This window comes from Syngnathus leptorhynchus, chromosome 10, assembly GCF_054491065.1.
Source record: "Syngnathus leptorhynchus isolate UIUO chromosome 10, UIUO_Slep, whole genome shotgun sequence".
In the NCBI taxonomy this organism is placed as follows: domain Eukaryota; kingdom Metazoa; phylum Chordata; class Actinopteri; order Syngnathiformes; family Syngnathidae; genus Syngnathus; species Syngnathus leptorhynchus.
The window spans coordinates 6,191,966-6,204,412 of NC_141204.1; the positions used below are offsets into that span (position 1 = coordinate 6,191,966).

At 41.6% G+C, this 12,447-nt stretch overlaps 1 protein-coding gene across 1 annotated transcript; it reads right to left on the bottom strand.

The window, feature by feature from the left end:
• Nucleotides 1–4,077: 4,077 nt before the first annotated feature.
• nkx2-3 (NK2 homeobox 3) lies at nt 4,078–5,978 on the bottom strand. The gene is made up of 2 exons (XM_085922285.1): nt 5,606–5,978; nt 4,078–4,730 (listed from the first exon to the last, which is right to left on the bottom strand). Exons 1-2 carry the CDS (start codon nt 5,976–5,978, stop codon nt 4,078–4,080), a joined length of 1,026 nt encoding a protein of 341 aa, XP_085778411.1.
• Nucleotides 5,979–12,447: the final 6,469 nt, after the last annotated feature.

Consider the following 12,447-nt stretch of genomic DNA (forward strand, 5'->3'; position numbering starts at 1 on the left):
TGCAGGTGCTGCTTTCAACTTTGACCTGAAGCCTCGGTGGGGTGTCCTGAGCGAGAGCGCTGCTTTATATCTCAAGACAGCATTGTAGTTGGTGTAGAGGGTATGTAAATATTCCACACATACACAACACAATACGCAGTTTAATAAGATTTGACAAAGGGATTTTTCAATTGCATCACTAGGTTAAAGGAGATATTCAAATTTCCAATGCGTCCCATCCAAGTGTATTTAATGTAGTACAAGGCGATTTATTCCTCTCTTTGAAACACACATATGTGTACAGTATTGAAAGACCCTGGTGTTGACAAAGGGCTGGCAGATGGACAGGCACGTTCTCCCTTGTGTACTGTTAGAAGCCTGTTTTGGAAACTCAAGCCTCTACTCAAAATCCCTTGGAGCAAGCACCTGTGGACGCGGTCCCATTTTCACACACGCTAAGGCAATTTCGGAATATGAAGCGCTTCTCTTAGTTCTCCCTGAACCTTACTGTCAAAAAAAGTTACATGCAAAGTTTTTCATCAACAGAAAAAAAATATTTCTGTAATATTGGCCTTCATGAGTGTGAAACCTTGGGAGTATGTGTAACATTGCACCATTGTTATGGATGAATGCAGGTGTCCACCACTTTCTCTCCCACTCACACCCATGCTTCTTTTTTCTTTGAAAATGCACGCAAGGTCATTAAATCTTCATTGGAACACTTCAGACTGGAACTTAAGATCCAGCGCACAGCTCCTGTGCACTTCCATGCTCATGGGCGAAGTGCAGTGTGTGTGTATGTGTGTGTTCTAAAGCAACACAGGTGCAGTCAGGGACACTGAAGAGGAAACAGACCTCCTTGGCCTTTAGAACTTGATCTTGAAAAGGAAGCTGTCACATTAGCTCAGTCGCTGTGCCTTCCAGCTCTTGTCTGCTGTGATGACACCTTTGCACCCTTACTAACCCTCACAATTTTTTTAGGTTTGTTAAAAAAAGGGGGGTGCTGACTCCCTGAGCCAGCCTTGGTCTCCTCCTTTCATGATATTCACCTGTTTGTTCTAACAACTGCGATTTGTCTTAATGACAGAGGGAAGAGAGAGTTTTGATTATATTGCTTCAAATTGTGTGGAAAGGAGTAAACTGTTGGAGAAATAGGAGAGGCCACATAGGGATGGTGTGCTTGGCTTTTGATGGATGTGGCGTCCCCATAGGGGAGCTGATAGAGTTTAGTATAGAGCTCTCGAGGTTTCACTGTAAATGTTTACATTCCCTAGTGTACTGATGTTATCTGCTAAATGTTTCTGGAACAAGCCTAAAAATCTTACTGGGTGAGACTTTGCACACATAAGAATAGGTCAAACCAGCAGACATTTTCCCCCAAAAATATGCAAGTCAAAACATTTTGTATTTTTAATGATTTTGGTTCACATTAATCAATTTAGTTAACATGTAAATTGTCACATGCAACAAGTATGTTAAATGCATTGACTTGAGACTTTCCACACTGAGCCACCAGCTACAGGTATGAAGATATATAGAGTTGTCTCTGGTGATGAGAAAACAGCGTCCCCGTGAGGTAGCTAGGGATACACTCATCTGCGGTACTCAGCCAGAAGGTATTCTGTTTGAGCTTACATTTGTGGAATATGAATTCAGCAGCAAAATCCAAATCAAAGCTGTTTTCTGAGTTTGGTCATGTGACATTTGTAAACTAAGCCGTGATTGAATGTTACCTGAGCAACTGCAATATTATTTTCTGTCAACAGAAAAATGGCTGATCCCTAATAATTAATTGATAATTGTTACTCAAACACGATATTAATAACAATTCAATGTTATACCCGCGCTTATAGACCATACTATTGTAACGACATTTTCAAAGTAACTTTCCCTTTAAAGATCTTTCGCAATGTTATATTTATATCTAATATGAGCGCATGATTTCATTCATTTTACACAATTATGGATACATTATTTTACTATAATTTGTATATAAAAATGTTCAAAATTGATTCAGGATCAACACCTCGAGGTTATTACAATTTAATATAAACAAATATATGTTTTTTTCTTATTGAGTTGATTTTTAAATATATAACATTCCAATCTACAATATGCTGACCTAATTATAGTTATGAACTATAAGTGCGTATAAACTGTGGCCCACAGACCCAATTGTATCAATTATGCACAGCATGAAACAAAAGTTGCATTTCCCCCTTCTTTTAAATATGTGATATTTTTGTGCAGAGCTATATATTGCCCTGGGGAGGACTTAATAAAATGACCTCAGATAGGTAAAAGGTCTCCCAGCCCAAACGAGTTGCTCCTCTGTGTGTGTATTTGGAGTGGTTACCATGGGAGCCTTTTGTCCGCCACCTCACTCAGATGAGCTTTGCTATCTTTGGAGGCATGCAGATAGCGATCGCTGCACTCTTGCCGTCGTCCGGCCTGCGTCCTCAGGCACCGCCGTCCTGTCGCCAGCTCTATTTACACTATAGCACCGCCGTGCACCGCGGACGCAGCGACCAGGGGGAAGTGAGTGTCCATCATGGAGACAAACGCTCTGTTTATGTTGTCATTCGCCTCCATTAGTGACAGCCAGCAAGGAGGAGAACCACTAATGGATTCTAATTAACACATGCACGCGTGGGCATCCCAATTAACTCTTGGAGGAGTATATGATTCAATACACAGAAGCATGTTTCATCATCATTTTTAAATTTCTATTTCATTTTTTTTAAGTGCATCTTGTGAGGTTGTCTGGTTAATGTCCATCTGCGAATCCTGACCGGAAGTACATTCTCCAAGTTTCTGGTTCTCGTCTCAGCAAATCCTTCTTGTAACGTTCTCACAGGAAAGACACTAATACTATTTAAAGATTAGTGTCACTTTTTTAAAAAAAATATAGTTCAGGGGATTTGTTTTAAAGTTCACGCTTGACTGTGCAAAAGTCTTAGGACACCACACGAGCAGTAATTTAGCTGTTTTCCATGATTAACAGTCCTTTTCGCATTATTTTCAAAATTAATTTCATGTGCACTGACGATTGTGGATTGCGCTGTATGCCCCACATAAATATGGCTAAATACAATTACAGTATAAAGTAGGAGGGGATTACTCTAAACTTGTAATGCTCCAGAATTGTCCTTCAAATTAAATGGGGGCGTCAGTTTAGGATTTCTGAACATTATATTTCATGACGGCCCAATGAATTTTGCGTAACATTGATACAGACGTTAATATTGAGATTAAATTTCATCGAACTCGGAGCCATGCACTTAGGCAGCCAAGTGAATAATAATAATAATAATAATAATAATTTAGGTTGGTTACTAAGTTTTGGCCAATTCAACATTTGTATTGATTTTATACTGTCTTTATAAATATTATACGAAATGAAAAAGTAAGTATACAAGTATAAGTGAGTATACAAAGTGAGTATACAAAGTAATTTAAAAGCATCAGCTTCATTTGAATTTTCCCGATATGCTCTGTATGGGTTAAATGTAACACTAAATATTTGATTGAAATATTCGATTTTTTTTGTTTAATGAAAAAAAGTAAATAAAAGTTAGTTCAACACAGAAACTAACTTTCATTTACTCATTTCATTGAGTTAAATATTGAAATGCCCTACATCAATAATGAAAATCTGTTTACAAACATTTGCTAAATTAAAACAATGGTTTAACATTTTAATACACACACCTTCAAAACAAAATTTAAAAATAAATGCCAGTGTCATAATTTCATTTCATATTTATAATTTTCAGTTTATTGAATATGGGCGTAAACAGCCATAAATACAACAGCTCCATTAATTCACTAGCTGGAAAAAAATGTGTCACACGTGAAGGGAAAACAATTTTTAGCCTATATCACAATAATAAAAAAAAAAGTATCCAATAGATGCCTCATGATCAAGATCATAACTTGTGGCAATTCACTGCGGAAAGCTTTCAATTGGATGACTTCATTGATAACACTGTCATAAAACGTAGCCCGCTGCATTTAATTCAGTCAAACTTTATATTTCGATTGCACCCCATTCAGAATATTCTCAAAAGGTAGCCAAACTGTGCGTCCAAAGGTGCATTACCATGCCCTGATGCCCTGCAGAGTCCCCTGGCACGGAGGGACCACCGCTCCTTGTGCGGACTGACTTTGCGTCTGCGCGCCCAGCGGTCCCAAATTCATGTTCATAAAGGCGTTGGCGGCGCTGTTGGAGGGCGGCAGAGCAGGTAAACTAGTACAAGAGTAAGTGTTGGTGTACACCGAGTTGTTGTAGCTGTAGGCCGGGTAGCCGTTGTAGCCGTACGCGCTCGGAGCTCCCACTGCTGAGTACGACGTATTATAAGTCGGGGATCCAGTCAAACAGGGTCTGCCATCCCGCACTAGCACCGGCACGGCCACCCTCCTGGGCGGCGGGGGAGGCGGCGGAGGACCCGCTGGGTGATGATGGTGATGGTGGTGGTGATGCCCCGCCATCTCCAGTGTCTTGTCCTGCCGCTGCCTCTTGCATTTGTACCTCCGGTTCTGGAACCAGATCTTCACCTGCGTGGGCGTGAGTTTGAGCGAACCCGCCAGGTGCTCTCTCTCCGGGGCGGACAGGTAGCGCTGCCGCTTAAAGCGACGCTCCAGCTCGAACACTTGAGTCTGAGAGAAGAGCACCCGGGGCTTCCTTCTGGTTCTCTGCTGCTTGCCCGGCGGCTTCTCAGCCTCCTCGCACCGCGATGCACAACCGACCTCTGCGTGACGACACATGCAAGTTTGAAGTCACCTACAAATTCACCATATAGCCTAAATATTTGACACTAGAGTTGCATCAGTTAATTTATTTCCGTGTATTTATCAGATTGACATTAACTATTGAGACAAAAAATTATCACAATATTAATAGTATATTTTTCCATGTCTGCATCACTTCATTTATTTTCACAGAATTTATTTTTCGTTTTATTACGTTGGGATTTCTATTTGAGACAAAAATTTGTTTATTTTACGTACATATACATATTTATTTGATCTATCTATTTTAATATCGAACATTTCAAATAAGATTATTTCTCGTGGGACACACATTTGACACAAAACTTCAATTTTGGGTAGATTTTTTTTTCATACAGGTACTGAATCATCACAAGATGTAGTTTCTCGGCAGGTATATATATATTTGAAACTTCAGAGAGCACTTTATTATAGCTATTATCCTTATTTCAGGTGAACCTTTCAAAGGCCAGTGCAGGACACAGATGTCTATTAATACTATTTAGTATAGATGATGACAATTTTCACTCAAAATTCCGCAGATGGACAAAGGCATTACTCAAAATGAACATATGGCTAACTTAATAACCTTACTGAAAGTGTCAATCAAAACTGTCAAAATTGACTTATTACAACTCTTGTGTCATCTCTCGTGCGTTTACCTCAACAATAATGTCATGCTCTGTTTTTTTTTAATGCAACTGAGCACCATGCATGCATATATTTGCATGTGGAGAAACGTTGAATAAGCAATGTGGATTTAATGAGTCTTGCAAGTAATTGTCATTATTCATTTTTTGAAACTTTGGGCGATGCATGAACACTCTCAAATATAGACATTTATTCATGTACTCACTTGCGTCTCGGTCCTCCTCCCGCTCGTTCTCCAGTTCCAGCTCCACAGGGTGGATCTGCGCCGGGTTGCTGAACATCTCCACTGGCAGTCCGGACTCCGCGTGCAGCCTGTCGGCTCCTGCAAGCGCACCGAGGTACGACATCCTCTCGTCGCTTTCCGAGCTGATTGGACTCGGGCTGTCCCTGCGAGCCAGCATGCAGGAGGGCGGCGAGTGCGCTCGGAAAGCACCGGTCTGCACCGGGAGCGCGCCAGATAGACCCGAGAAGCACGAGATGAACTGGAATTCTTGCGATTGCTGTTGCAGCTCCAACTTCAAGATATCCTTGACAGAAAAAGGCGTGCTGGAGGATGTTATAACAGGACTGGGGAGCATGGTTTCCTCCAGAAAAAAAACCTTTGTGTCCAAATATAGAATTAAGCTACGTGCGTATAAAGTTTTCTCTTTTTCTTCTTTCAAAACAAGACGATCTGTGGAGACATCCCTCTTCTCCGGCTGCTCATCGATGACTGCAGGGCGAGGTGGGAAAGAGTGGGGGGTGGGCGGGGAGTAGGGGTGCCGATCCTGTTTGGTTGACTCAATGGAGTGGAGATAGAAAGAGCTGGATGAGCCAAGATGCTGTCTACTCCCTCCCTGAAGGTACTGATTTAAATCATCCAGCCTGCCTCTCTCTCTCTCTCTCTCTCTCTCTCTCTCTCTCTCTCTCTCTCTCTCTCTCTCTCTCTCTCTCTCTCCCCCCTCCTCCTCTCTCTCTCTCTCTCTCTCTCTCGCTCTCTCTCTCTCTCTCTCTCTCTCTCTCTCTCTCTCTCTCTCTCTCTCTCTCTCTCTCTCTCTCTCTTTCTCCTGCATGTGTGTGATCACTTTAACCACTTTTAAAACTTCCCTCCCTATTGAAAATGAAATGATAACAGTGGTTCTCAAACTTTTCACACCAAGCACCACTCCAAAAAATACTTTGCTGTCCTAGACCACCACTAAGACATTTCAGATACACTAATGCAATGTTGTAGTAGGCCTTCATGTTCATCACAACTGAGGACCTATTGCTTAAAAGCATTATAAGGAACCGTAAATTATTCTACTTTGAACACTTGCACTGCTTCTATACAGGAAAATGAAAAATAAGGCGATTAAATAATGATTCAATTCAAATGTATTACAGTAAAAAGCTCAATAAATGTCCTTAAATAAATGCTTTAAAACAAACAATTAAGTACAAATATAGATACTGTACTGTAAAAAAAAGGCAAATAGTGAAAAGTATAAAAAGTCCATTATACTTTAAATTAAAAATGTACTGCTATAGACATTATAACAGAACGGATGCCGTCATGTTTCAATTTACATTTGTATTTAATTCAGCCATGCTTTCAGCACCATGAGCCCATACTGCATCGAATCACTGCAGGAATATTATGGCAACATACAAAACAATTGAGAAGCTGCATTTTCTTTCCCCCATATTAATTGTATTACATATTTTCAAAAAGTTGAAAAAGCGAGTGCTGAATGAGACATCCCCCCCTTTCTCTCTCTCCATCCAAACCGTCCCATTACCACTATAGATTAGGCATATCTTTGTTTCCTGTCTCGGCCATAATGGATAAGATAACAACGCTTAGACGGTGCGAAATACTCCAGAAAAGGATGTCCGAGATTGTATTTTAGACTTTAAACGTCTATTTATAACTTATTTAATTTAAACAAAAATATTGACATTGAATTCATATTTAATACGATGCCTTAGCAGAAAAAAACATAGGCATATTGAATTCAATCGTTTTGGTGAGTGAAAAACTTTTTGTATGTCAGCAATTTAGTCCAATTGGACATCCGATATATTTTAATGACGCATTTGTGAGTTAAATATATATAATCAAGGTTTACAACAGTGTATATGATATTTTTTGTTTTTTAGTGCACGGAAATTAATTTTTCTATAGTTATGTTCCATTTTGAACATCAAAAAAGGATCGATTTCATATTGCCAACTGCGTTTTGAAAGTTAATTTAACTCCGCTCCGAAACACTTAAATCAACGTCGGAATTGTAACGACGCGTCAAAGGGAGGCGCGTGTTTGTTGAAAGGGGACACCTCTGTTCTTACCTGTCTACTGTGGCCCAAGTGCAGGCGCCAGGCTCCGAGGGCCCATTGGCCCTAAACCGTGTGGAAAGAAAAAGAAAGCATGCCGGCTTAATCTCATCCGCTCGCCATCAACGAGATGCTGTTTAGATTAGGCGCTGCTGCGGTTTACCCACGTCTTTTCCCCCTTAAACGGACCATTAAAGCACAGAGAGGAATTATGGTATGAAATGTGAAAATAAACACGCGGTTTTCAAATCAGATTTCAATCAGTTTTAGTTACCTGCAGATGACGTAAAGACTTTCGCGTGATTTTTTTTTTATTTTTTTTCGGGGATTTCGGACCACTGATTTTATTCTGACTTGAGTGGAATGTGGTTGTCAAAACACACCCACACCAAGATGGTGTCTCCTAAATATTTATTTAATCCTGTATATGAGTGTTAAAGCAACAAGTGAACAATCCTCTTGTGTATATATGTTAGAGTTCTGTTTGCAAATTAAGGCACTGAACGGTTATCTCCATTGTTTTTGTATATGGGGAACTCATTTGATTGCAACTTTGTAAAATTGTGCATTTTACTTTTTAGACTTGTGTTTTAATTCAAAAAAGTAATACATTGCTTAGAAAGTTAGCGTCAAAATTAAAGGCTATCTCCATTGTTTTTGTATATGGGGAACTCATTCGATTGCAACTTTGTAAAATTGTGCATTTTACTTTTTAGACTTGTTTTAATTATAAATTGCTGAGCAAGCTAGCGTCAAAGCTAAAAATATTTTTTTTTTTTTCATTCAATCTAGAATGGCGGCCATTAATTACAGGCAGGCGTGCGACCAGGCGGCCATCTTTAGGAGGTCCTCGCGTGCCAATACCACCCTTGCCCTTCCACAAGTGCAGACTAGGGGAGTGCGCTTGTTTACGGAGCGGAAGAGTCTGTTTCCTGCCTGTAACAAAACCCAGACTCCCCCGTCAGAGTGTCAAGGAGTTGCTCGCCGTACCCGCTGCCAATACATCATCTTCATCGCCAAATCCTCAGGAGATAAGCCTCCCGGTCGGGCCCGCACAGAGGTGAGGGTGTAGGACCGCTGCCGTTCTATGAACAAGATAAGCTGCAGCTCGCATGTATGTATTCCGCATCGAACACCGACGCCCTCCAAGTCAGAAGTCAAATTTCAATCATTCCCTTAATTCACTCGTTGCTTGAGCACTTTAAGAATTGGTGGCTTGCCAGGTGTCGCTGAACAGGTTTCGACTAGTTGCAGCCTTGTCTCCGTGTGTTGGATCGACAAACCTGTTGAAGCAGAAGTCTTTTTTGCAGAATGGCAGGTGTACTCTCACGTAATATGTTGCCGAAATCCATTTACATCACAGTCCAAATGTCCACTCAGCAATTTGTGCAAGTCTGAAGGCCCCAAAGCGTTGTTTAAATTTCACCTGTGGCACCCACTCATGTATGTGTTCAATATCTTTTAGCACACTTGTAAAAATGATCTAACATAAGCATTCGTCAGTCACCTCGTCGTGTTTATTTGGGGGCTTTTCACAAGATGTTCCACACAGGTGTAATGTGGACAATTTATTTGCTCGGAAATGATACATTCTTACAGTAGCGAGATTTCATGTGTTTTTTTTTTTATGTAGATCTAAAGAATTTCATGGCATTACATTTATACCTTTCCTGAAAGAAAAACCATGTAGAATGTATGTAAGCTTTTTGTAACACTTTTTAACACCTTTTGTGTGCTGTGAAAAAAGCAACATTATGTCTTCAGCGTTAATCCCTTAATCCATTCAGACTTGTTGACATCTTGCGCTGTTCTCCCCCAAATTTGATGGAATTCACAAAAGGGACGACCGAGGTGCTTTCCTCTTCTTTTATCTCACGGCCATCATTAATATTGTAATACTGTAATGGCAAAGGACCAAACCGTTGTGTTGTCATTAATGGTTGAGTTCTCAGCGCCGGAAGCCGTGTCTTATCAGCAGCGCATGTGATGGTGTCAGTAGCCAGGAGCGAGGCCGCGCTATTGTACCGCTGCCTGGGGCCGAGTGACGGATGACAGCGCCTTCTCTCTGGAGGAAATGGGGAGGCCGCAGCTCGGGCATGGGACCCTCGCCTTAACCTGTTTGCCATTTTTTTTCCCCCTCCATGTGTTTATTGGGTTTGGGAGACACCCGAATGCTCCGTTCTTGTTGCTCTTTTCCTGGCAGACGGCCGCTGCCCAGTTTTTTGCGATGCGGGAGGGTTCATGCCAAACTTGGAGCGCATGAGAGGAGGAAGTGACCAGTCTGGATCTCCTGGCCTTTGCCCTCCCCAGGGTCCCATAAATTAGCTGGCTGTAATTCTCTCCCAGACGGCCTTGCCCTAGCAGGTGTGTGTTTGTATATATGAGTGTTAACAGGGAGATTTAAGGGCTGTGCTGTGTGGGATCTACAGTGTTGGGAATGTCGTTTCGGAGGAAACGTGCAACCTAAATATGTTTATCCTCCGGTCGCCACGCAGGCCAAGTAGATAAAGACGTGACGGAGGATGTTTAGACCTTTTTTTATTCTCCCGAAGCGACGACCATACTTGGACACTGCTGAAATAACATTGGTGAAATCAAAAGGTTGAATTAAGTTCATCGTGATCATTTGTGTAATGGCTCTCGAGGGGGAAAAGGCAACGTTGCAATAAAATATCTTGACTGCATCATGTAAACACGTTTGTGGGAAATGTTGCGCTCGCCATCCAGGAATGAATGTTTGTTTTGCTGTATAAGTAACATTTATTACTTTTCGTAACATAAACGTTAGGTCACTTCATTCTTCTTGAATAAAGTCTCCAAAATATTTTCGAGGGTAAAAATTAATGGCAGGAGTCTTCCACTTCCCGTCTTTGTTTCTCAATGCATCGGTCAGTTCGAGGCGTGTTCTGCCGTCCTTGTATTTGAGGTACCTCCCATTTCAAAATGTCTTTCAAGCAAAAGGACACATCATTTTTAAAGTTTATTTGATGGCGAGGGTGATGGGTTGATTATTTTTGACTTTTTACCACCGTTAGATTAAAATTCATGGGAAATACAAGAGAGCATGATTGATGATGAAGAAGAACCGCGGCTTTGGAGCTATTAGTTTTATTAGTGCTACAATGGCTAGCGTTGATATTTACTGACCCCAATCACTGAAGCCACGCAGTGTCAACACAAAATCACGGTCATAGGTTTAGCCACGTTCCTCTGAGCTCTTGTTACGCATCCTTCTGATATTGTGCTCAGTCCTATTTTGGCAAAACTAGCGTGAGTTAGAACAGACTTGTGCCTCCATCTTATCTATCTTCTCCCGCTGACTGTCAATTACAGATCTCTTTGCAATTGGGTGAGTGTAAGTGAATTAATTCATGATGATGCTTTATGAAATTATGTCATAAGCTCAAATTGCTGGTTAAGCCTGCTTTGAATATATTACGTTTGACTTTTGCATCCAAATTCCTGATGAATATTGTTGAAAGCACGTGGCGATATCAAATGGAGCCTACAAACGCGTGCATGCACATACTTGTGAAGGCCCACACCAAAACACACGTGTCAGGCGGCGTATAGTCAGTCATTAGACTACACATGGAGGCCCCGTCCCCCCGCCGTGTTGTGACTGTGTCTCGTTCCTTGTTAGAGAATTGATGACGCTGTCTTCAGAAAACAAACAAGGCGGTCGGCTAAAAAGGTGGTCACTCACCACAGGTCCTTGACCCGGAAAGACACAGGGGAGGCCATGGCAACATGTGAGCCGTGCCGTGGCGTCCTTTTCGGAATGCGAGCGCGCACACACACTCGTGTTTGTGTTCCATTGATATGGCCGCTGGAATGTGTCTGTCTTGTGCCTCAATGTGCGTCTTTGTGTGTTGTGAGTGTCAGCGTAGCACAGCAGCAAGGATAACTTGCATGCAAACAAAACACAGATAAAGCACCTGGCACCACCCCTTGTTTTTCCGACATGCCTTCTGTAGCTGATTCCAAAATTCCACGTGTCAATTATCTGCTAGTGAAATGGAGAGACGTTCCCTGTCTATATTTGGGAGGGTTTTCTCTCATTGATCTGGATGTGACGCTCCCGATTGTGGGCATCGTTTCGCCAGGGGCCACTTCTGTCTTCGTCTTCTGTTCTGACTCACGCGTCACATCATTGGGCCCCCCGGGGCCCCTCGCCGGTACATTCACATCACACACACCCCGCCCTGCTCTGGGCCCCCAAGCCTTGTTCCAGAAGCTCAAATCCCATAATTGCAGGGCTGACAGCGAAAGCAAACGTAGACGTCCTCACCTGGTCGGAAAGAATGAAAACATCAAGACTGTCAAAATGTAGTGGGGAGATGAGTGAGGAGGATGAGATTATTGGGCAAAGTGTGCAATATCTCAAAAGAAGATTTATTTGATTGGTATTTTACTTATTAAAAACATTATTTTTCCTGCAGTAGCATCACTCCCCCAAAAAATGCATCTGGAAAATATTTACTGCACCTTACTTTTCCCCCACATTTTGTTTTGTTATAGTTTCACTCTCAAATGGAATAATTATATTTAATTACCCATAATGACCTCATGAGAGAAGCCCAACCTAATGGAGCTTGAGAAGAATGGGCAAACTGCCCAAAGATAGGTGTGCCAGAATTATAACCTAACATTTAAAAAGGCTTGAGGATGGATTTGCTGCAAAAGTTGTATTGACAAAGTGGTGAGCAATCCTAGTGAGTACTTTTTTTTTTTTTTTGGAGAAGAGCAAAA

Excerpts from the sequence above, each read along its gene's own strand:
- nkx2-3 (XM_085922285.1), bottom strand. The coding sequence starts at position 5,978 with ATGCTCCCCAGTCCTGTTATAACATCCTCCAGCACGCCTTTTTCTGTC. Across the intron at positions 4,731-5,605 it reads GGAGGAGGACCGAGACGCAA|AGGTCGGTTGTGCATCGCGG; the intron begins GTGAGTACATGA and ends GTCGTCACGCAG.